This window comes from Barbus barbus (assembly GCF_936440315.1).
Source record: "Barbus barbus genome assembly, chromosome: 5".
Taxonomy (NCBI): domain Eukaryota; kingdom Metazoa; phylum Chordata; class Actinopteri; order Cypriniformes; family Cyprinidae; genus Barbus; species Barbus barbus.
This window is the reverse complement of record NC_136733.1, coordinates 2,039,879-2,065,402: the sequence shown is the minus strand read 5'-3', so window position 1 is coordinate 2,065,402 and position 25,524 is coordinate 2,039,879. Positions and strand designations below refer to the sequence as shown.

Genomic DNA, 25,524 nt, shown 5'->3' with positions numbered 1-25,524 from the left:
GATGTATATAATAGCGAACACACTACGGAAACATGGTGGATCCTTTTGTAAATGTCTTATCACAGCAGCTTCAATACTGTCAGACTGTGTGTGAGGGGAATAAGTGTGAAAGAGAGTTAGAAATTGAGCGTATAAAGTCATGTATTTCTCTTTTCAGTATAAATTGAGCAAAGACGTTTAAAGGTGAAAATGTGGTATATGTATTCTGTGTTAAATCACTCAAAAATCCGCAAAAGACACAAAATCTTCCAACTAAGGCAAAAGTTGGTAGGACAGATGTATTTTAACCATTGTCTTTAACGCAACATAAAAATATATGGATATTTAAACCACATTTAAAAATGAATGTTACTGCATTAGATATGAAATATCATATAAATGCCACATAATTTTTTCTTTTCACTAATGCAACTTTTCTTCATTATTTTTGCTCAGTGTCTTTTAATCAGCTGGTATTTGTTTGATTTGTAGTGGATGTCTGAAGTCAGTTGTCCTTGATTTATTAATGGGCAACAACACAAGATCTATCAAATACTGAATGCTGAAGCCTAAAACTACAAATTCTACTCATATAAACAGCAACCGTTTTCTGATAGTCATAATCTGATATCTAACCCAACATTTCCTCTGTGTCAGGTCCACATCTGGCTCAAGAAAGAAGAGGAGACACAGGTAAACACTGAGCTACCCTAAGATCCTTTAGATTTTATGGTTTGGGAACTGTGCTGGATTAGGTTTTGCAGAACCAACATCCACTTTACAGTTTTTTTCAAGAGTTTCAAGTTTATTTGTATAGCGCTTTTTACGATACAAATCGTTGCAAAGTAGCTCTTTATATATTTATATATTGCAGAACCTTAATATATTTAACTTATGGCAAAATTTGGTAATTCTGTATGTTGTCTGAGCGTTGGCATCCTCTGAGGTCCTCTGAGTGGTTGGCATCATCTTTTCTCAGGTGTTCGGTCATCTCAGATCATTTAAGGGTTGGATCCAGACTGAAGCGTCTGTCATTCCTACAGAAGAAACAAATACAGACATAATTAGCGTACCTGCTGTTCATCAAAGCAAAAATTATTTGTTCAACCCAAGCTAAAGAATAATAATAATGCACATTATAAGTACAAGATTATAAGATGCATTATGTGAATGCTTGGCTAAAGAGATGTGTCTTTAATCTAGATTTAAACGGAGAGTGTGTCTGAACCCCGAACGTTATCAGGAAGGCTATTCCAGAGTTTGGGAGCCAAATGTGAAAAAGCTCTACCTCCTTTAGTGGACTTTGCTATCCTAGGTACTACCAAAAGTCCAGAGTTTTGCGACCTTAGAGAGCGGGTTGGATTGTAGCGTGGTAGAAGACAAGTTAGGTACGCAGGAGCTAAACCATTTAGGGCCTTATAGGCAGGTAATAATATTCTGTAAATGATACGGAACTGAATAGGTAGCCAGTGCAGAGACTGTAAAATTGGGGTAATATGATCATATTTTCTTGATCTGGTAAGAACTCTAGCCGCTGCATTTTGGACTATCTGTAGCTTGTTTATTGAAGATGCAGGACAACCAGCTAGCAGTGCATTACAATAGTCCAGTCTAGAGGTCATGAATGCATGAACTAGCTTTTCTGCATCAGAAACAGGTAGCATGTTTCGAAGCTTGGCAATGTTTCTGAGATGGAAGAATGCTGTTTTTGTAACATGGGAAATATGATTTTCAAAGGACAAGTTGCTGTCTAATATAACACCCAGATTTTTGACTTTAGAGGACGTAACAGTGCATCCGTCTAGTTGTAAATTGTAATCCAAAAGATTCTGTGTACTGTTTTTTGGTCCAATAAGTAATATCTCTGTCTTATCTGAATTTAATAGGAGGAAATTATTGGTCATCCAATCTTTTACATTTTTTACACAATCTATTATCTTAGATAGTTTAGAAGTTTCATCTGCAGGTACCTTTTTTCTGAGATTTTAGTATCTTGAACAAAACTGAGTTTCAGAAGTGTTCACTGAAGCAGTAACATAATTTAACATAATTCTGTTTTGATTTTAAGACTTTAATGCTCCACACATAACCTCTAAATTCAATGCTTATTTAGTTATGTGTTTGTTTTCTCCTTTCAGATCTGGGAGCCCCAAAAACAAACACAAAGACAAGAACAAACAGAAGAAGAGGTGAGGGATGTTTATTCTGCTGTTTGCTTTTCTAAAAAAGCTCTATGTTCAGAATGATGCTTTCATGCATCATAATGTCTCAGCCTGACAAAGAAAATCCATTGCACTGATTACAGAGTTTAATGATTTAATGATATTAATGCTCTAAGCATTGTGATTTTTCACTTTGGATAGTAAGCAAGCAGGCAACAACCATCTAGAATACCTTAGCAATTACCTATTACTGACAACCACTTGAAACATTTTAAAAACTGCATAGCAACACCCTGGCAACCACCCTCAACACCCTAGTAACCATCTAGAATGCCACAATAAACACTAAGCCATTCAACTACATAGAATGAATGATGAAGCGGAGTGTGTGAGTGTGTGTGGTGTGACGTGTGTTTGTGTGTGTCCCGCAGGTGTTCAGTGGAGTCTCCCAGCAGGAGTTCTCAGCACAGAGGCAGCTGCTGTAGTTCCCGCAGGTGTTCAGTGGAGTCTCCCAGCAGGAGTTCTCAGCACAGAGGCAGCTGCTGTAGTTCCCGCAGCGGATCCGTCTCCTCCACCGCCAGCGTCTCCAAATCACCCAGCAGGTGCGGCTTATATTCGGCCTCTTATCTCCATTTCACAGGCCCTCCGACAAACCTCCTCTAACAAACATTTACTATGGTGAACATAGTTCCTGCCAAAATACCATGGTTACTACAATAAGACTGTGGTAATGTGGTGTTAGTCACCACTGTCATCACAGAAAGGGAAGGAATCACTATGACAGAAAGACAGAAAAGCTTTCCATAGTCATTTATTATGACTTTACTGCACTAACTATGGCATGGTTAATCTGTGTAATGACCTACACTACATTTCAACATTTCAAAGCTCAAGGCAGCATTTATTTGATAACAAAAATACAATTATATTGTGAAATAATGTTACAGTTTAAAATAACTGTTCTATGTGAATATATTTTAAAATATAACTTATTCCTGTGATCAAAGCTGAATTTTCAACATCATTACTCCTTCAGTTTCACATGATCCTTCAGATATCATTCTAATATGCTTATTTGCTGCTCAACAAACATTTCTGATTATCATCAATGTTGAAAACAGTGCGGCTTCATATTTTTGTTGAATGATTCATTTTATTTTTCAGGATTCTTTGATGAATAGAAAGCTCAGAACAACAGCATTTTGTAAAATATATATATTTTGTAACATTATAAATGTCTTCGCTATCAATTTGTGCTTAATTTCTTCTTAAAAATGGAAAGATCAGGGAATTTTAAAAATGTGATTTCCAGAATAATTTTTTCCCCTCCTGCAGTCCATATAAATTGTTTAAGTTTTTTTTTTTTTTTTAGTATTAGAGCATCTGCAATATCTGTAAATTCAGTTTTAAAAATCTGCATTGGTCAATTTCAGATTGATCCCAATTGATCAAATTTGAAACTTTTAAACAACCTGCAGTATGATGGACTATATAGTTTATTATACGTGGTACACAACAAATACACTGCAAAAAAATATTGTTTTTCACAATATTTGTATCAGTACAACTATCTAAACACTTACTTCAGTAGCAAAATTATTTAGGTTTAGTCTGATCTTGTTCTCTGAAATTATCAAAATCAAGTGAGTTTATACTTAAAACAAGAAAAATATCAGCCAGTGGGGTCAGAAAAATCAACTTCATTCAAAGGGAAAACAAGTTTAATTTTCCTTCTCCATTGGTAGACATTTGTTATTATTTAAAGCATGAATTTTAATACATTTTTCAGAAAATGATACATTTTGCTTCTCAAATAAATGTCTTCATTTAAGAATGTGTAGATATTTTACTGAAAAATAGTAAGACAAAAATATGATTATGAAAAATGATTTTCAGCAGTGCACTGCCATTGTACTTGTTAGTGAAGCGCTAAACTCAATCCTTTCCAATCTGACCTCTCAAACCAGATCGAGTGCAAAGTGCAGGAACGACAGGGACAAACAGGAAGGAAGCCACCCCAGCCACAGCCCACTGCCGTCCCCCAGCACTGACCAGCCAATCACGTGGCAGAATGGGAACCACAGCGTCCGTGTACGCAATGGCAAAGATTCAGGAGCCAATCACACGGAGGGGAATAAAGGGAACGATGTATGTAGTCTCCTTTACTTTACCTTCATCTGTTCTCTGCCGTTTACACTAATAATCCCACAAACACTCTCTCACACAACCACACACACACACACACACACACACACACACACACGCCAACTGATTCAGTCATATCTGTGTCAGCTGACTCTTTATCTCTTTTCCCTCTTTGGCTCCATTTTGTGAGTTTTTCTGTTCTCAAGCCATTTATGTGTTTTTTGGGAAGGGTTTTTGTTTTGTCGAGACATTTTCTTTCTGTAATAATGTCATGCTTTATTTCACGCACAAGCCATGTTGACTTTTTCAGTTCTAGAAAGAGAATGAATGGAAATATTGAGGATCCATTTAAAAGTTTTTCTTACAGTGGAAACTAAAATACAACTAATTGTTGAACATGTGGGATTTCATGGAAGCACCAGCTCCATCCCGAAGGCACAATCTTGCGATGTTTTTTTACATAAAGCATCTATTGGTAATTAATTCAATAGCTGGTGTTGGATAACATCCCATGAAAGAGACATTTGATGCCTCAACCAGATTAATTATAAATATTTTGGTAACACTTTTGCTTCATTTGTTAACGTTAGTTAACTAAATTAGTTAACATGAACTAACAATGAACAAAGTAAATGGGTGCCGTCAGAATGAGAGTCCAAACAGCTGATAAAAACATCACAATAGTAATCCACACCAGTCCATTAATTAACATCTCTAGAAGCCAAAAGGTATTTTTGTAAGAAACAAATCCATTTTTATGGACATTTTCAATTCAAACCGACTAAAATATAAGTCCATAATCCATAATAGCGCTTCCTCCAGTGAAAAAGTCCATCTCCTGTTTTCTCTCACAGGCACCCATATATTTGTTTAGAACTGTTCTGGACTGTTTTTACTTGTAAACAGTGCTTGATCTGAGCAGATATCGCTCCTGATTCAGATTAGATGACGTTTCACTGGAGAAAGCAAGGTAACACTTTATTTCGATAGTCCACTTTAGACATTGTACTAACAGTAAGTAACTTTGCAACTAAATAGCAGTCATTAGAGTATTAGTAGACTGTCTGCTTAATATCTTCTAACACTTCATTTTGATGGGTCCACAACATACTGACTATGAGAAACTTTGCAAGTATATGTCAACTTATTCTACTAACCCTAAACCTAAACTAACAGTCTACTCTGAGAGTTAGTAGACATGTAGTTGCAAATGAATGAGAATTAGTTGACATGTAGTTGCAAAGTTACTTATAGTTAGTAGATTGTCTAAAGTGGACTAGAAACAGTAACAGAAAGCAATATTATGGATGGAGGACTTGTATATTAGCCGGAAACAATGGTTTGAAATTAAAGCGTCATAACGATGGATTTGTTTTTTTACAAAAACACAGCTTTTGGCTTCACAAGACGTTACCTGATGGACTGGAGTGGTGTGGATTAATGTTATGTTTTTATCAGACTCTCATTCTGACGGCACCCATTCACTGCAGAGGATCCGTTGGTGAGCAACTGATACAATGCTACATTTCTCCAAATCTGTTCCCATGAAGCATACTCATTTATATCTTGGCTGGACAGAGGGTGATTACATATTCATTCTTGGGTGAAACAATTTAAAAAGATGAATGCTACTTTGAACAAACAATAACTAATTGTATTTATATTAACTAAGATTAATAAATGATTAAAAAATAAATTGTTCATTGTTCATCAAATGCATTAACTAATGTTAACAAAAGAGACCTTGTAAGTGTAACCGCTATTTTGAATATCAGTCTAAACTTCATATACAACAATGTAATTTAAATATGCATGACATATTTTGTATTTATTCATACAGTCACACAGTGTCTAATACAGCCACAATTATTCAGCTAATCTTTGACCTGTGTTTGGAGAGATATCAGATATCTTACTGTATCTGGGACGGGTTGCATGCAGTTTTTCAGAAGTTCTCATGCTCTCTTTCTCTCTCCTTTCATTTGCTGAATTCATCCCTCTGTTTTGTTGATTTCTTGACCTCTGTGAATTCACATGATCTCTTCCCACAAATAAATGCCCAAACTTTTCTGTCTTGTTTGTGTAAAAAGCACTCATATGATTTGGAACTGGACCGAGTAGATTAAATGGGTATGTCTACTAGTTTTTCTTGTCAATACAGTTGAAACTCTCATTTTCTGCTAAGTTTTACCGTAGCACCCTTTTCCAGATGTGTATCAGGTGTTCAAAGAGCCGATGATCTGTGACCTGCAGTCAGATCGTCCCTTATTATTGATCATTTTCTGTAATGTAAGGTGAAGAACTATTAATCAAGAGATGGTTTTCATTGACCAACCCCTCAGACGCTTTTAGCCAATCAGCTGTCATTCCTGGTTCTGCTGAGAGGATGAATGAGTCTGAATGTTACAATCACAGATAGGAAATATGTGGCTGATCTGGATTTGTCATTAGCACCGCCATCTTGGAAAGGTCAATGGATTGAAACATTATATAGTCCTTTATAAAGAGTTTATTGTATTCTTCAGTTTATGGAGTGCGTTTCAGATTAGGAATGTACAATTACAATAAAATGTTTTCATATTTATTATTATTATCAATTAAAAAAATATTCAGTTTTTTTAGTTAATTATTTTTAAATTTATATAATAATTCTAAAAATGTCAAATAATAATAATAATAATTATTATATCCATAAAACAACCTATTTTTGTTCATTGTTCATGGCCTCGTAGCTTTAATTATAAACTTCAAACAGTCAAAGCTCTATGATGATAAATTGTTGACCAATAAAATGTTCTTATTTTTTTATTTGTTTGTTTGTTTATTCATTAATTTATTTATTTACAACATACCACTGCCACTAAAAAACTGACATTGTTGGGTAATTAAAGAAATGCCAGTTTGGACATTATGATTTTGTATGGCTATGTTTGTTACTATATCTAAAAACCTGTTTGTTCATTTTATTTATGTATGGCCTTATAGCTTTAATTAGAAACTTTAAGCAGTCAGAGCTCTATAATAACAGTACAGGGTGTGTTATCAATACTCATTTTGTTACATTTTTAATTTTATATCATCTGGAATAAGCAGAATTGTATGGTGGTATAATTCTTATTGACCTTTCCAATATGGCGGACATGCTGATGTATTGTGGTAATTAGAATGGTTGCCAATTTGATTTTGCTTGTAAATACCAATAAGAGAATAATTCTGCATCATTCCCCCAAATTTTCATCCAAAACCAACAACAAAAAAAATGCCGTGTTGGGCCTGTTAATGCAGCATCTATATCTGTGATCAAAACAAGCTACAGATTCATGAATTCTCTCTTGGGTAAAGGCTAACAAATCTCCACTGACAAGGGCCGGTTCAGTGCCATTGGTGATTTCAGATGGTTTTCATCGACATGGTTTCTAATGCTCACTTTTCACTAGCACTTGCTATGTATAAATATACATTCTTATAGTGTAACTAGGTGTTTGTTTCCTTCCTGTCAACATTTGAGTGGTGTAATGTACGTCTAGATGTTTGACAGGGACAAACGGACGCTCTGTAAACATTAGCCGACAGCAAACTACACTAACTAGGGTCATTTAGTAAAGTTGTTACACTAAAAGGGACCCAAGCCATTTGGATTCTCTTCCTAAGCGAATGTGGCATCTTTGCATCCTTTGTGAAAGACTTTTGACAATTGCTGAGAGCAAAAATCTACTTTTAGTGTTAGTGAGTGCCAACAAACGAGCACTAAATTCTCATTGCGCAGACCGATCGATAACGATACGGCTTAACGAACGTGACTGGGGTCCCTTTGAGATGTTAGTCGTCCATCCTAGAAGTGACCACCCTCCACCCAACACCCCTCTCCCTTCACCCGTTCATCTGTGCTGTCCGTTGTCCCGACATGCTTTCTCTTTTCCCATTAAACCACATTGCGCATGCATGGCCATCGATATTTACGTTCCTTCTAGCAAATTGGATTTGTTGAGATTTTGTCGCACCCTAACGCTCCTTAACGTACGATAGAATGTGGCTGCACATGTGTCCAAGCGAAAAAGACAGCAATTCATGTAGATTGCGTTGGGGGTTTCTTATTCCTGATTCATTTTGGGTTCTTTGTTGTTTTTGATTTTTCCTTTTGTATGTCCACTCTTTTTTTGTTTTGCTTCGTTTTGTTGGAATTGTCTCCTTTAGTCTGTGGATCAATTATCTTAGCCTGGATACTAAAAGAATTCATTGTCTTTTTCCCATTTCGCTGCGGAGAATTTTCCTTTCTCCTTTTTGTTTTTCCTTTTTCTTCCTTTGTTTTGTTGATATTGCATACGTGTCACTGATTGAAGCGGAAGGTAGGTAACGCTCTGCCTACGCACGTGGAGAATGTGACAAGCACCCTAGCTTGACATCAGTGTCTCTCTCTCTTTTTCTCTCTGTTTATCTGAGGAAAACCAAAGGTTGGCAGGTTGTTTTTCATTGTTTTCCTTTTAGAACTGTTTGCTCTATTTTCATTCTTTTTTTGTTTCAATCTGAAATCTACCTTTGCTTTCATGCTTCAGTCTTCAGTACACTGCCCTCCCCACAGGTCCATCTCTTGTCTGCGTTTTACTTGATTTTTCTTATCATATTTCGGTAGAATGCATTTCCTGTCTGTGCCGCATTCCTTTTGTCTTTGGTGAAATGGTACATGTCATATGATTTGGTCACTTTCCCTCCTTCTTATTTTCTGGATACACAAGGGCTGTTTCTGAAGTATCTGGGGTTTACATTCAGTTGTGTTCATTTTTTTGTTTTTTTATATGATATTATTAATATTGTTATTTTTCTTTTTTTGTTTGTTTGTTTGATCAGAAATCCTTGCCTACCGATGGTAATAAAAAAGAAACAGATGGATGAATAGTGTAACACATAGACATTGCTGTGCTTAGTGTAATATTTTAGCCTCAATTTTCAATTCTGCTGCTAAAGATGATCAGTCTTAGCTGTGAAGTCTTTTTTTAAGGACCCCATGAAATCCAAATGAAAGTTTTGTGGTTTTTGGTTTATGTGTGTGAATTTGACCTGATCCATACATTGAACATTTGGTGTAGAAACAAACGGATATTGCTTGTAAATTACACAACCATCAGGTAACATATTAAATTGAATGTGAAATTTTGATTAGATCATATTGCACCTCAAAATCAAAAAGAAAAATAAATATGTATGTATGGATATATAAATTATATATTTTATATATGTGATGTCTTTTCAACACTTTTTGAAAATGTTATAGTACATCCATCCATCTATTCATCATTGTCTGGGATTGGGTCACGGTAGCAGCAGGCTGAGCAACGACACCCATACGTCCTTTTCCGTAGCCACTTCCTCTAGCTCATCCTGGGGAATCCCAAGGTGTTTCCAGGCCAGCTGAGAGATATAATCCCTGGATCTCTTCCCAGATGGACATGCAGGAACACCTCCACCAGAAGGTGTCCAGTAGACATCTCTACCAGATGCCTGGACCGCCTCAACTGGCTCCTTTCAACGTGGAGGAGCAGTGGCACTATTCCATGGCCTCAGATTTAGAGGTCCTGACCCTCATTCCTGTCGCTTCAGACCTCCCAAGTAAGCACTGAAGGTCACAGCCTGATGAAGTCATCAGGATGACATCATCTGTGAAAACCAGTGATGCCACCCTAAGGCTGATGATACACGGGAGAATATTTTAAGCAGTTTTGCTGGGCAGCTTTTTATGGGACATGTTGCTTGGTCACTTTCCCATTGAGAATGGGTAACAAATTTCTATTGGGATATTTTAGATCAGTTGTGGGCCCTGTGTCTCATCTGGTTGCCTGTTGCCGACAACATTGCTCAAAAAGTTTCCCCGTGTACCATCAGCCTTTGACCCCCGATCCGGACACTCCATCCCCCTGCTCTGCCTTAAGATCCTGTTCATAAATATAAAAAAACAGGATTGGTGACAGGGAACTGCCCTGGCAGAGTCCGGCACTCACTGGGAATATGCTGGTAGTATAGAGCACGCATGAACCTGGATGAACCCAGCACCCCATACTCCCGGACCACACCGCTGCAGTATAAGCAATCCCGGGGAACATGCTCATGATCCTTCTTCAAATATACAAAACACATGTAGACTGGATAAACAAACTCCCATGCCCCCTCCAGGACTCCTGCCAGGGTAAAAAGCTGGTCCAATGTTCCACATCCAGGACGCAATCCGCATTGTTCCTCCTCCAATTGAGGTTCAACAATTGGTCGGATTCTTCTTTCCGGTACTCTGGTATAGGCTTTTCCAGGCAGGCTGAGAAGTGTGATTCCTCTATAATTGGAACACACACTCCGGTACCCTTTTAAAAAAAAATGGGAACCACCACACCTGTCTGCCAATCACCAGGCACTGTCCCACATTCCCACGTGATGTTGGACAAGTGTGTCAACCACAAAAGCCCAACTTCATCTAGGGCCTTCAGCTTCTCAGGGCGAAACTTGTCCACCCCTGGCACCTTGCCACTTCTCCTCCCACACCCTGAGTCTTTTCTTCCCTGACCACTGTAGCTGCTGGCCTTCTAGCCTTCCGGTACCTGTTGGCAGAATTGGGAGACCCACAAGTCAACCAGACCCGAAAGGCCTCCTTCTTCTGCCTGACGAACTCCCTCACCGCTGATGTCCACAGCGTGTTCTTGGGTTTGCCGCCACAACAGGCATCAACAACGTTCCAGCCATAGCGTGCAGCAGCCATTTACGCAATGGAGGATTTGAACAGGGCCCACTCGGAGTCCATGTCTCCAGCTGTCCTTGGGAGCAAGGAAAAGCTTCTCTGAACATTGGGAGTAGAAAATATTCCAGACAGGATCTTCTGTCAGATGTTCCCAGTTAACCCTCACTATTTGTTTGGGTTTCCCGGGTCTGTCCGGTGGCCTCCCCTGCTATCTTATCCAACTCACCACCTGGTGGTGATCAGCTGACAGCCCTGCCACCCTCTTTACCCGAGTGTCCAGAACATAAGGACACAGGTTTGATGATACAACTAATGTAATCGATCAAAACCGTTGGCCCAAGGTGGTCTATTACAAGTACACTTTTGAACCACCTTATGTTTGAACATGGTTTTGGTCCATGCTGAGCACAGAAGTCCAATAACAAAACACCACATGGGTTCAGATCAGGCAGGCTGTTCCTCTCAATCAACCCCCTCCAGGTTTCTTCATCATCCCCAACATGAGCATTAAAGTTACCCAACAGAACTATGGAGTCCTCAGGCAGTACCCCTTCCAGGGCTCCACCCAAGACCTCCAAGAAGGTCTTGTTATAGGACCCCCCCCCCCCCCCCCCCCCCCCCCACACACACACACACACACATCACGAAGTGAGGCGACCCTCTCGTCTATCGGGCAAAACTCAACACCGTAGCGCCGAGTCTGGGACTTGTGAGTATTCCCAGCCCCGCTTGGGACCTCTCACCCTGAGCGACTCCAGAGAAGGAGAGAGTCCATCCCCTATCTAGGAGTTTGGTTCCAGAACCAGAGCTATGCGTAGAAGTGGGGCAACTATATCTAGCTGGTAACGCTCAACCTTCTGCACTAATTCTACACTAATTCTTTTCCCACCAGAGAGGTCACATTCCATGTACCAAAAGTCTGCAGGACCCCCCACTGCCTGCCACCCATAGTACATCGCACTGGTCCCCTACGGTGGTGAGCCCACAGGGAGATGGCTCCATGAGCCCGGCCACCAGGCGCCCACCTGCAAGCTTGCATTTATCTATCCATATGTGTAACATTATTTTGTATGTAACTATAAATTGTAAAATAATGATAATGATGCCATTATGCATATGTAATATTATATTTTTATTTATCTATCCATTTTGCATTACAGTAAAGGAAGTTTGAGGTACAGTATGCTTATTTTCTAAATTAAAATATTTTATGTAAAATATTATTTTTTCATTAAAGAAAATAAGATATTGACTTAAATAGACTTTATTGGCTTTATGCAAAATATGATTTATTTTCCTTTTCCTTTGGTTATGGGGTGCATTATGTCACAAACACGTCCCATGAAAATGCATGAACAGAAAACAACCGCTTGTTGAGCCATTTCATGGGGTCTTTAATTCAACTTATGGATAACCCATAATGCAAGTTCAGCTGAAGGTTTTTACTCAGAAACGAGAGCATCCATTCGTAGCACATTACAGTCACTCTTGAAGTTTTAAAACCCCACCGAAGAGTGAAACGCTGTTAAAATGCACTCAAACTGTCCGCGTTCCAGCCCACACACTGTGAGATCCGTTTGAATTTGATTTCTTTTGTGTGTCTTTTTCTCTCTTTGGTTTGATTTTCATGCATTGTTTCATACTCACTATCCAGGGAAGGGTGTTGTGTCTTTTTCTCTTGCATTTTGTGAATCTAATGATGCACTTATGTTGCCCCACTTTTCCCTTCTCTTCATACCTTACCTACTAAAGGAGGGAATGCCACTTTATTGGTAAGTGGATGTTAACCAAAAGGGAGTTGAAAAACAGAATAACCTTTTAAAAAAGCTATTAAAACAGGAAATGGGTCGCTGTTCACATCTCAGCAATTGTCTGCAGGACAAAACAAATCCACAAAGCAAGTTCTAATGAGTAGAAGACCAATTGTTTTCTAATTCGATTGAATCTATTCTTGTGACTCTTTATTTCGTTCCTTCCATTTCTGTGATGTTCGTCAAGTTGTCTTTTTTTTATTTTCTAGTTTTATTTTTCACCTTTTTTGTTTGTAGCTCTTTCTGAAATTGAAAAAGTCCTCTTTCTCTTCTACTGTATATTCTCCAGTCTCTGTCGCTCTTTATATTCTCTCTAAACTTTTTTTCTTTCAGAGTTTCGCATATTTTCCCTCTATCCCTTTTTTGTTTTGATTTTCTTTCGGGACTATTCTTTTCAAATCATTATGGTTTTGCATGCCGAGTATTGCATGCGCTGCACAATAGAGGACTGTCTATAAGCCAGAGAACAATCCTAGCACTTTCTTTTAGATATTTTTTTGCCAAGTACACGATAACGCTCTTCCACCCAGGAGGAAAAAGACTCTAATTTCCCTGTTCTCTTTCTGTTTGTTTTTTCACATTTATTTCTTTTTTCCCTTTGGTTTGTTGGTTATAATTCATCTACAGAAGCTTCGATCTCTGGCTCCGTCTGCCTCGAGCACGCAGACGCATGCATCGCCTCATCTAAGAGATGCTAAACACCACGCCGACCGGCTCAAGAGCCCCGGAGGACCAGCGGTGCAGACGGCAGAGGACGGCTGCGCAGACGACAGGCCGGCGATGGGCAAACCGCTCTCAGAGTCATCGGGGAGGCGTGGCGGGAGGCCGAGGGTGCACAGCAGCGACACTGAGCCACACATCAAAACCAAGAATCAGAAGAAGTAAGAACATTAACATTTATTCAGATGTATGCATTACTGGTCAGAAGTTATATAGGAATACGTTTTTTTTTTTTTTTTTTTTTGAAAAAGGCCTGTTTTGACCTGAAAAATTTTGATAATATATACCAGAAATGATAATAAATGTGATTTACTCACACTCAAGACATCCTATAGGTGTATGTGACTTTCTTCTCTCAGATGAATCCAATCAGAGTTATATTAAAAATTGTCCTGGCACTTCTGCTCTATAATTGCAGTGGGTGGGTGTTTCTGTTCTACAGTCCAAAAGATGTCAAATAAAGCGCAAGCATCCATAATAAAATGTGCCTAATAAAAACCCTTTGCATTAACAGTTTTTTTTATGCAAATATATTTTAAAATGTTATTTATTCCTGTGATCAATGCTGAATTTCCCGCATCAGTCTTCAGTGTCTCATAATCCTTCAGAAATCATTCCAATATACTGATTTGATCTTGAGAAACTGATATAGACCATCGTTCAAAAGTTTGGGGTGAGTATTGTTTTTAAAAATTAATGAAAAGGATAGATTAAATTGATCAAAAGTGACAGTAAAGATGTTTATATTTCTATTTCAAATAAATTCTGTTCTTTTTAACTTTCTATTCGTCAAAGAATCCTAAAAATGTTTCACGGTTTCCACAAAAAATATTAAGCTAAAACGTAATACTTAATGTTTTCAAAATTAACAATAATAAGAACCATAACTGATCACCAATAATAATTGATAATAGCTGAGCAGCAAATCAGCGTATCAGAATGATTTCTGAAGGATCATGTGACGCTGAATACTGGAGTAATGATGCTGAAAATACAGCTTTTCATCACAGGAATAAATAACATTATTATAATATATTTCTCTTAACTACTACTAATATTTCACAATTTTAACTTGCAATAATACTTCACAATATTACTGTTTTTACTGTGTTTTTAATCATATAAATTTAGCCTTGGTGAGCAGAAGAGACTTGCAAAACATTAAAAAAATCTAAATTATTCCAAACATGACCAGTAGGGTGTATCGCAAACAAAATATATTTGAAAACGTGTTTTTGCACCTTTCTGTCTAATACTGCATAAAATGCAGTTAATACTTATTTTATTATGTATGTATTATTTATTCTGTTCACACTGAAATCAGATACATGTCCAATATATTTCCATATCAGAAGGTTTCCCAGATCATAATGAAAAAGATTAAATGTGATTTTCCACATTCAGTTTCAGCTTGAATGTAGCTGTGCAAAGATTTGCCAAAATATTTAACAAACAACATCTGCTATCAAAGGTTTTTCATGCTTCACACTCATTTTATAACTCTGTACTCTTACTGGATGTCAGTTTTAGTAAGTTTAAGAGAGACATATACAGTAGATCCCTGAATAAAGCACAACTGAGAGCTCTTTTAAGTCTCTTGATGATGAAAAGCAAGCATATCGAGCACCGTTTCTCAAGCATTGTATTCTCACACAGAACGAAAGGATCTCATTCGTCTAAGCGGCACCATCGCGGACACGGTCAGAATCGCCACCGGAGTTCCTCTGTGTCGCCGGGTCGGCACAAACACACGTCCAAGAAGAAGAAGAGCAAGAGTCACGGGACGGCCCGGCAGAGGAGCAGCTCCTGGAGCAGCGGGAGGTCGTCATCACGAGCTCATTCTAGAGAACGCGGATCCAGCAAGAACAAATCACCACACGTCCGACAGAACAACTCCAGGTACACACACAAAGGGTTAATATTGTTTCGAAAATATATTTTTACAAAAGAAACTCATTAATATTCATGGAAGAAGTGTGATTTTTCAAATTAGTATTTTTGCCTTGTTTTCCAGAACAAATATCTAAACATTGTCAAATCAGGATACGTTTACTTTATAAGCGAATTTCTGAAAAAAAAATAAACATGCTTAAAACTAGAAAAATTTAGTCAGTAGGATCAGAAAAGTAATCTTGTTTTCCCTTTGAAAGAAGTTTTTTTTTCTGACCCCAATGGCAGATTTTTGTTCTCATTTTACACATAAAATTATTTAATTTTGATGGATTTTTTAGAAAAGAAAACTTAAAAAATTAAAGTATGTTTTTGTCTAAAATTTGAAAAAATATCTGCCAAAGAGATCAGAAAAATTTAGTTTTCTCTTTGAAATATATTTTTTTCTGATCTCAGTGACAGATATTTTTTCTTGTTTTACACATTAATAAAAAAAAAATTTGAAAACAAAAATGTTGAAAAGTAAATGAGTTCTTGTCAGAAATAAGAGAGAAAATGTGTCAATGAGCCAAGTGACACGCTCATAAACCTCAATACATGTTATGCTTAAAACAAGAACAAAACAATCCTTGAAAAGTCCCTAAAATAAGTGAAAGTCAGATGCACCTCAAGCGATCTTCCTGCAGTCTCTGTCAAATAAATCCAGTCATCTGAAGGAGCAGACCGTCCTCAAATCCTCTCGATCCCAGCATGCTTTGTGTCTGTCTGTCTGCAGGGAGAGAGACAGTCCTCATCACTCGGATGCAGAACGAGCTCGCCGCCGCTCACGCAGCTATTCTCCCATCCGCAAGAGACGGAGAGACTCGCCCAGCTTTATGGAAGCTCGCAGGATCACCAGGTAAAGGCATCTCACACTGCCTCAGGAGTCTGTGGGTGTTTCTGCTTCTGTTTAAAGTGCAGTAATGGTTTTGTGTGGGAATGCATGGTCATTTCTGCATTTACAGGCTGTTTTCAGGTCTGACTGCAGGTCGCCTCTGCTGGTATATGTCATAACTGCACCATCCAGAGGCAAATGTTTCTTTTTTCAAGCATATTTCAAGTAAATATTACATTTTACTACAGTAGATCAAAAGTTCCTAGCATGAAATGGATATATTTTTTCCCTGTCTGTATTTTTTTTTTGGACATCACAGCAGGACAGTCGCTAGGAAAAGTCGTTAGTGAAGGCAAATCAGTGTTTTTTTTTTTTTTTCTGCAGTAATTAGTCACATGAAATTTACTGCTTCGGTGATTGGTGAAAAGGAATCGACACCTTGAGCAGAACTCTTTCAGTCCCAATAAATAATTACCACCTGAATCAGTGCTATTTTAGTGTCATTAATATTATTAGAGTTTTTGTTAATATTTTGAATTAGATTTTATTTTGATATTTTCTGTTTTCACATTAATTGTAGTTTAAGTTTTATTAAATAAATAATAAAAATTTTAATTTCTTATAATTTTATTTAATTTTGTGTTTTTGTCATTTTTATTAGTTTTTTTTTATATATGTCTATAGTTTTTATTATTTTATTTTATCCTGAAGAAGGCTTTAAAGCCGAAATGATTTATTTTAATGATTTAGCCCAGTTAATTAAAGGCTTTTTATTGTTACTACGAGTGCCTTGGAGTAATTTATATTTTAGTGCTTGAACTTGTTTTAGTTGCCACATTCATTTATTTAGTTTTTTTATTTTAAGTTTTTCACCATTTTCTTTTCATTAATTTCAACTTTATTTCAATTACTGAAACAGTTAAAAGATAGTTAACTGATTTTTATTTTATTTTCAGTAACAGCGCTGATATTGACCAGGCAAATGAAAGAAACACCTACAGGCCAGTCTGTGTACTGCAGAATTTCTGCACGCATTCTTCGAGTGTTTACACCAATAGCAACTCATTTTAGCACTAGAGCAATACAGTGCAAAAGCCAAGATTTAGATTTTCCTAACACAAATCTCTTTTCATATAATATCAGCATTAAAAATTGGAGTGAAAAGTTTTGTTTTGTGTGTGTGAGTTTTAAGTGTCCTCACTTTTTTAGGTTTACAGTAGGGACTGTGTGCTGGAATGAATGTTCATAAGCATTATAACGTGATTTTTCTGTACTCATGCAAATTATGAAACATTTTCAAATGATTTCCCTCTGCTCTGATTGGTCAGGATTTGAACTTACTCTATGAAGGTTTCCTCGACGACCTCACACCGGAATGATGCTAAACTGCAGGCACGGTTACCATGGTAACTGTTGCCATGCATCAGGACCCCCTGGTTTCCTCCTGAAGCAGCTCTCAGCGTCTCAAGAGTACAACTATATCTGTGTCTCTTTACTTCCTTTCTCTCTGCTTTTGTCGTTCTCACCACTAAACGACTTCTCTTCACAGATTAAGACTAACGATCCCACACAGTTCACTGACACAGAGATACTGAGAGCCAGAATGCACTGCGATGAGCTCAGTGAAAACATCCATCCAGAGTTAAATGTTGACTGAAAATATACTTCACTGTTTATTGAATAACACTGAGAAACAGTGATACTCACTTGAATCATACAGAAGAATGAATTCACAGTTGATTTACAGATTTTATATCAATAACTCCTCAAATAAGCATAGTCTAACTATGTATCTTATTGTTAGATTGAACTACTTTATCAATGTCTTAGTGTTAATCAGCTTTTCCCCTGAGCTTTTAGAAGTGCATTCTGGCTGTTGTGAAAGAGAAGAACACTTCAGCATCCTTTCAAAAATTATTATTGTTATTATTATGAGTGTAATTTTTAGCAGACTGAATTTAATATTTTCCCAAAAAATATTTTAGACAATAATTTTTGGTGAACTGAAATATACTTTAATAACATTTCTATTGAAACTTGTATTTAAATATATTTATAAATTACACAATTGTAATGATAAACTTGCAATTTAGAACATGTATGTTAGCCAACACATCAAAATAAGTGAACTTCTATAAAGCTTCTTTGATGAAAGATTATTAAAACAGAATGACATGAAAGTGTCTTAATAACCTAGAGCAATCTATGAAGCCTTAGAACACTGCTAACTACAGTAGTAGGGTACCGTCAGATCTCTCTCTGTGTTTACAGAAACTAACAGCCACTTACTGCAAACACCGAACGCTTCTGAAGTGTGAATGTGTGTCTAACATACTGTACGAGCTGATGTTTCTCTTTGAAGACAGAGCCCATGTGTGTATTTACAGCCTGTTTACATGATGATGATGATGATGATGATGCGGTTAACACTCACTAACCAAAGCTCAACCTTTTCCAGACATTTTCTCTTACAGAAACTAATCATCACTGCAGCAAGCTAGCACTTCCACCGCTTTGACCACAACAGTGTTTTGTTGGTATATATGTATATATGTTAAGGCAGAAACCTGCTGTTTGATGGTCAATGGTTCTGCATGGTTTCTAGCTGGTCCAATAAGCTGGTCTAGATCAGGGGTTGTCACACTGGGACCTGGGAAACGTCTCGGAAAGGATAATGAAAAAATAAAAAAATAATAAAAATTAAATGTAAAAAATCTGATTAAAATAAATAAATACAAAATAGACAAAATAATAATGTAAAAATAAGTATAGAATTCAAATAAAATTTAAAAATAATTAAAATCATTCAAATAAATAAAAATTTGATTTAAATAATGTAAGTAAATAAACAATAAATAAATAATTTGACTTAAAAACAATGTACAAAATGCAAAAAATTAATATATTATAAAATACAATTTACATAAAAAAATAAAATAATAAAAAAAATTGAATAAAAAAATTTAAATTGAAAATTTGAATAAGTATATAAATGATTAAATCATTCTACAGTGTATAAAATATATATAAATAATAATAATAAAAAATTATTAAAATAAATAAAAATGTGTTTAAAATGAGTAAATAAATTAATAAATATACTCAAAAACTGTGTACAAAATGTAAAAATAAATAAATAATAAAATTCAGATTAAAATATATACATAAAAAAAAAAAGTGTCCTGTGCGAACCTCCTGCACCCCTGTTTGGTGCAGGCCGGGGCTCGAAACCACAAGACCAGTCACTGATGTCGTAGCACTACCCACTCAGTGAGATTGGATAACACTGGGAAAACGTAACCGTTCCACTTGGAACAGGAACTGTGCGGAAGCCCCATCCTTCCCGAAGAAGGTTTCGGAAGCACTTACACATATGGACAACCGTTTAGGTGCATATGGAAGATTTAGAGGTGGTTGTAACCCTCTTGGGAAATGGCAGAGAAGTCTGCTGAGGGGATGGAGGAGCTCGACAGGGCCTACAGTACGGGCACTCTGGAGCTGTTTAGCAAGCCGGCACTAAACCGGGGCCTCTCAGTGCTTCTACCCGTTTGAGGTACGGCCCTGCTGTAGTGCTCTGAGCACCAGAGTTAGGTCCCAAGAGGTTATAGAGGGAGGACGAGGAGGATTTAACCTTCTCACTCCCTAAGAAACCTGATGACCAGGTCATGCTTCCCTACCAACTTCCCCTCCACGGGGTTGTGATAAGCGGAAATAGCAGTGACTTTAAGGGTGGAGGGAGACAGCCTTTGCTCCATCCCTTGCTGCAGAAAGGAAAGCACAACTCTGATCGGGCATCTCCAGGGATCTTCTCGGTGAGAAGAACATCACTCAACGAACAGGTTCCACTTCAAGGCCAGAACTAATGCTTCTTGTGACAGCAACCCCCCGGCCTCTTTGGCAAAGATGTCGGTCTGTGACAAGGGGGCCTTGAGGAAAGTAGATTGGCCTTTCTAGCAAGATCCCCAATTCGTCGGTCACCAACGAGACGTTGAGAGTGACCGACTGAAAGGGAACTAAATATTTTCCAAATAACAGTTTAGACATATGTATAGTTTTAATTTTTCACAGTATAAGTTGGTTCTTTATTTAAGATTGTATATATAAATTGATTGCTAAATCATCTTGGTCAGGCTAGCTAGACCACCTTGGACCATCAAGAAACAATCTAGCATGTAAGAAAATTAGAGTAAATTTACTAAAGTGACCATAGTTACTACCAAAATACCTCTAACGACACTCAAAAATTAGATTTGTTTCATATCTTATTTGTAATGAAATAGTAACTATGGTAATTTTTATAGAAAGTGATGGCACAGCACATATTTGATGTTATCGAGTGGTCAAAGTGGTATTAAAGTGCTTATTATTATTAAAATTACGTGTCTATATTATACGATCTCTCTCTGCCATCTTTTCCTCAGCGCACGGAAGCGTCCCATCCCGTACTATCGGCCGAGCCCGTCCTCTTCCAGCTCGGCCAGCAGCTACAGCAGCTCCAGTCGCAGCCGCAGCCGAAGCTACTACAGCTACAGCAGTTACAGCAGCTATAGCCGCAGCCGCAGCCGGAGCCCGAGCCCCGCGCACAGTTACTACAGCCAAAGCAGCTATGACAGCCCCGCATTCTGAGACCCAATGAAGGTACGGAGGGGAGACGAAACAAACATCGCAGCCGTGCAGGATGCCGTAGGATCTGTGCTGGAGAAAACACTATATAACGTGCAGATGTAGTGCAGCGGGTATCAGGGTTTCCGGAGGGTTACCTGACAGGACGCTCCATACATACATGCTAGCATGCAAAAACTGAACAGAAATGATGTGATATGTTAAAGGTGAAGTGGGTAATTGCACTTGCAATTGCTTTTGTCTTGTATTACAGTACAAATGTATATCCAGTACAAACATTATGAAATCAAAATACAATTACTTGAGAGGGCAAATTTAAATGCAAAATGTTTTATGAAAAAGATTGTCAAAATGAAGTGAGTTTATGTTTAAAACCAGAAAAAAAAATTAGTAATAATTAGTAATAATAATTTAAGGTGGAAAACATCTTTATTTTCTTTACCACATTTGGTGAAGACTTTTTGCTTCTTAAAATTAAATTTGTTAAAATTTGTTAAAATATTTACATATTTATACTGGAAAATAAGACAAAATGACTGATTTGCTGTTTATTTAATTATTTTATTCATTATTTTTTTTTATATATCTGACACAAACTTGGTTATATTTATTATATTTAATATTATATTTAAGAGAAAACATGCTTATTTTGTGACTTTGTGATGCAGAAATCACACCCTTCACCTTTAACATAGGCTTTGTTCAATCAGAAAGCAAAAATCATTATTAATTTTATTATAATTAATTAATTTATATATTTATTTATTTATTTTTTGGTGTATCTAACTCAAATCCACTCTGTCCAATTTGTACTTTAAACAGCATAAAAATGCATAATATCAGATTTTTCCATCTTTTAAAAAAGATGTTATCACTATGGTAAATTATGTAGATACACCAGATATAATGCATAAACTACACTGTCTGAACAAACACGTCTGATGAGAAATGACATGCAGACTTGAAGAGTGGATTTGAGTGTTCAGTGTGAACAAAAGCATTTTAGGAAGTGAATTGGGAAATAACTGCAAACAATATATTTGACATTACACAATAAAACACGGGCAGTCTGTACAGATTAAAATCATTTTACTCACCAAGAGTTGCTGACTAACGTCAAATACTGCAAGATGCTGACACACACACACACACACACACACACTTATGATGCTGTCAGCATTCAATGTTACAATAGATCCAGTGTCTCTATTTAAAGACTAAAAAGGCCTGAAGAACAAAGATGAGATGAGCGCTTTTTCCTGAAATTCTTCCACGCTGCAAAAATAACCAAAAACTGGGTTAACAATGAGAGACTAATGTGATGGAGTCTAAAATATTCTCCAAATCAAGAGACTTTATTCCTACAGTGAAGATTCAGACTCAACTTGATGAACGAAAGCAATAACAAATGATTTTACAGTAGCTTATGATTTGGGTGAATCTCATAAAGAAATGTCCATGTCAAAATATATACATATAATATGCATACACACACATTAATAGTACTTATACAATATTTTATTTAGGCTAATGACAGTTTGGTGGTTTAAATCTGTTTAATTGTTAATAGTGTTTAGTAATCTTGATTGTGTTAATTATGTTTAAAAAGATTTTTAAAATACAGGCTTTTATTATTATTTACTTGTATTATGCAGTTTATTTTTTATAAATTTTATTTATTTATTTATTGATGATTGGGTGGTTTAAATGTATATAATAATAATAATAAACAAAAATCTTTTTTTATGCATATATTTTAATTTTTTTTGACAGTTTTTGTGAGATTCACCCATTTAGTATTTAAAAAAACTCATGTTTTTTCAAGTTGTATTATAATGATTGTATGTCAGGATGTTTCAGTTTGAATATTTCCGCTGCAAGTTTTGGCTGTAAACTATGCACTGTATATTCCAAGTTCTATAGCGGATTATATAAAGGCTTTGTATGTGGAAAAGCTTGGCATGATGCAAAGGAGAGGCTGCGTTTCTGGGTGTCAGTCCTTTACTCTCCGATCTCTTTGGTAAATCCATATCTGATGCACCTATAATGCCATTCCATTTTGGAGATGTGATATTTCTTATTATATACAGTATTCCACTTCTATTTTGGCTGTGTTTAGTGCATATAAATAGAGCTCTGTCTGTGTTATATAGACACCATGTACAGTTCTGATCTGTTGTTTTTAAACTCGCGTCTCTAGTGTAGGTGCACTTTCCTGAAACCAGGCTGCAAAAACGTCTTTTTCAGCATATTTATTCAGTGACTTATTCATGTGATGCTATTTATTTATTATTTGTTGTATAATTATTTTGTTATTGATTATTTTTTGGCTCTGAGAAACTGTTTTTTATAAGGACTTCTCTGTTCGCAAAGTATGTTGGAAACACATTTTGGATCGTTCTGCGCTTTTTAAAGTCAACATTGAATCAGAATTGATTCAGTTTACTTTCTTAATGCTTCTAGTCTTATATGATTCATCGATGCACATTATTCCAAAAAAATAGTCTTTATTATTTTTCATCTCTGAAACAACTTCAAAAATGCATTTTACCTCTCAAGCATCTGCCAACTTCATCGTCCAATTAATTCCTGATGCATTTTCTGTTTTGCTTTTTTTCTATAATTCAAAAAGTTGGTGCATTTTGAGAATAAAATGAGCTTCATGTTGACCTTAAATGCAGAACCAAGATGAATTGTTGTGAAATTATTTTTTCCAGCAGAAGACAGATTGTTGTTTTACGAGTTTGCATTTCGGAAATATATATTATGATTTATTGTTCTATTTTTTTCTGTCATTCCCTCCTTCAAATGGAGACTGATCTGGCCTTTATCAGTGATTTCTTTCTCAGTCTTCCTGTGAGTTCTGGAAAGAGCTAATAAAGGAGCTGGATGACAGTGAACTTTAACCTCGTAATGCAGGAATCGGCCTCAGTCTTCCTTTTTTTCAGTGTTATATGATTTTACAGACACCTGTTGAGTTACTCATGTGAGTTGATATGGCTCTCACTTCCCAACTGTATAAAGTCAGTAGATTTAGTCACCAGTCATAATTAAACACATAATAAAAGTCTCTACAAATGGTTCATCTTCATGTGCTGTTCTTGATTTTGAGTTTCCCTTTGTTTTTGTCAGGGTTATTATCATAAAATACTACTATTAAAATATTTTTGTTGAAATAAAGCTAAAATAATATATGAATGTTAGATGAAAAATGGACTAAAACCAACTAACTTACTTGAAGCACTAAAATGACTAACGAAATAAAAACTAAAATTAAAACTGAAATTAAAATAAATGAATCCTAATTAGTAATATTGAAAAAAAAAATAGCAAAATAAAGAAAAAAATAAATAAAATAGCAAAATATAAAAATAAAAGCTAATTCAAAATATTAACGAAAACTTTAAATAAAATATAAATAAATAAATGAATCAAAAAAGTAATATTAAAAAGAATAAAACAGATGAAAGCTAATGATAAAATGACTAATAAAGCTTGAAATGAAAACCAATAATAAATAAATAAATAAAAGTAAATTCAAAACATTAATGAAAACTATGAGTGTATAAAAAATTATTAAATAAATAAAAAATTGAAATCAAGCTAAATTAATCTTAATATTTATAAAAGAATAAATGCAATAAAAGCAACAAATAAAACAAAATGACAAATTAAAATGGAAAATATAAAAATAAAGGCTAATTCAAAACATTATTCAAAACTATAATAGATTATCAATTAATCAATAAAACTAAAACTGAAATAAAACTAATTTAATCTTGAATAGTAATATCTTTTTAAAAGAACAAAATACAAAAAAAATTACAAAAGCAAAAATCTGAAAATATAAAAAGCTAAGTCAAAGCATAAATAAAAGCTATAATAATATCTAAATAATAGCACGTTTCTAGTGCTTAGAATGGAAAACTAGCACATGGGATGTTGTACAGTGTTGATTTTTATAGGACATGCAGCAGAATTTGCAGTCATAATACGCAGTATGCTATTCTGAGCACTGTCTTCAGCACTAGATGGCGTTACTGATGCTGTAGAAGATGCTCATGTGATCTGGATTTGCGTCTGGAAGTTTCCTGCTCCTTCACAAACTCCAGCTGATCACCTGGGAAAATGGAGCAGTTGTATTTTTAAACCAGCAGCTCAAATGACTTGTCTAGCCATTCCTACTGCCTTCCATTAGTTTCTTCCAGAATTTGATTTACGGAACATTTCAAACTCCATAAAACCACTTTTTTAATCAGTTTGTAAGTTTGGATGAAAGTGTGTAAATGAATTAATTTGAGTGAAAATTTGCATTCTTTTTATCCTATTTATTAGTCTTGATATCTTTATATCCACCTTCATTATATTTTCACAGTTCTTGTACCTTATTGCACTGTGGTACTTCAGTCTGAAACCATCTGTACAATGGATGTACTTACATTAATCATTTGACAGACACTTTCATCCAAAGCGACTTACATTGTATTAAAGGTGTACATTTAATAGTCTAATTCATGCATTTGCTGGGAATCGAACCCGTGACTGTGACGTTGCTAGCACTCTAGTGTTTGACCTCCAGGAATGCGTTTTTTTGTTTTTGCG

General features: G+C 36.0%; 1 protein-coding gene across 1 annotated transcript in view; it reads left to right on the top strand.

Moving 5' to 3' along the window:
- The window catches only part of LOC306869436 (uncharacterized protein), a gene marked incomplete at its 3' end in the record, with an annotated part of 32,657 nt that extends 11,732 nt beyond the window's left edge, over positions 1–20,925 (top strand). Inside the window, exons 6-13 of the mRNA XM_079416215.1 lie at positions 637–672; positions 2,118–2,168; positions 2,636–2,743; positions 4,109–4,289; positions 13,443–13,696; positions 15,192–15,434; positions 16,201–16,323; positions 20,721–20,925. Of these exons, the coding sequence (XP_079272341.1) occupies positions 637–672; positions 2,118–2,168; positions 2,636–2,743; positions 4,109–4,289; positions 13,443–13,696; positions 15,192–15,434; positions 16,201–16,323; positions 20,721–20,925 (1,201 nt within the window). The remainder of the gene's footprint in view (positions 1–636; positions 673–2,117; positions 2,169–2,635; positions 2,744–4,108; positions 4,290–13,442; positions 13,697–15,191; positions 15,435–16,200; positions 16,324–20,720) is intronic.
- Between the last annotated feature and the right edge of the window lie 4,599 nt (positions 20,926–25,524).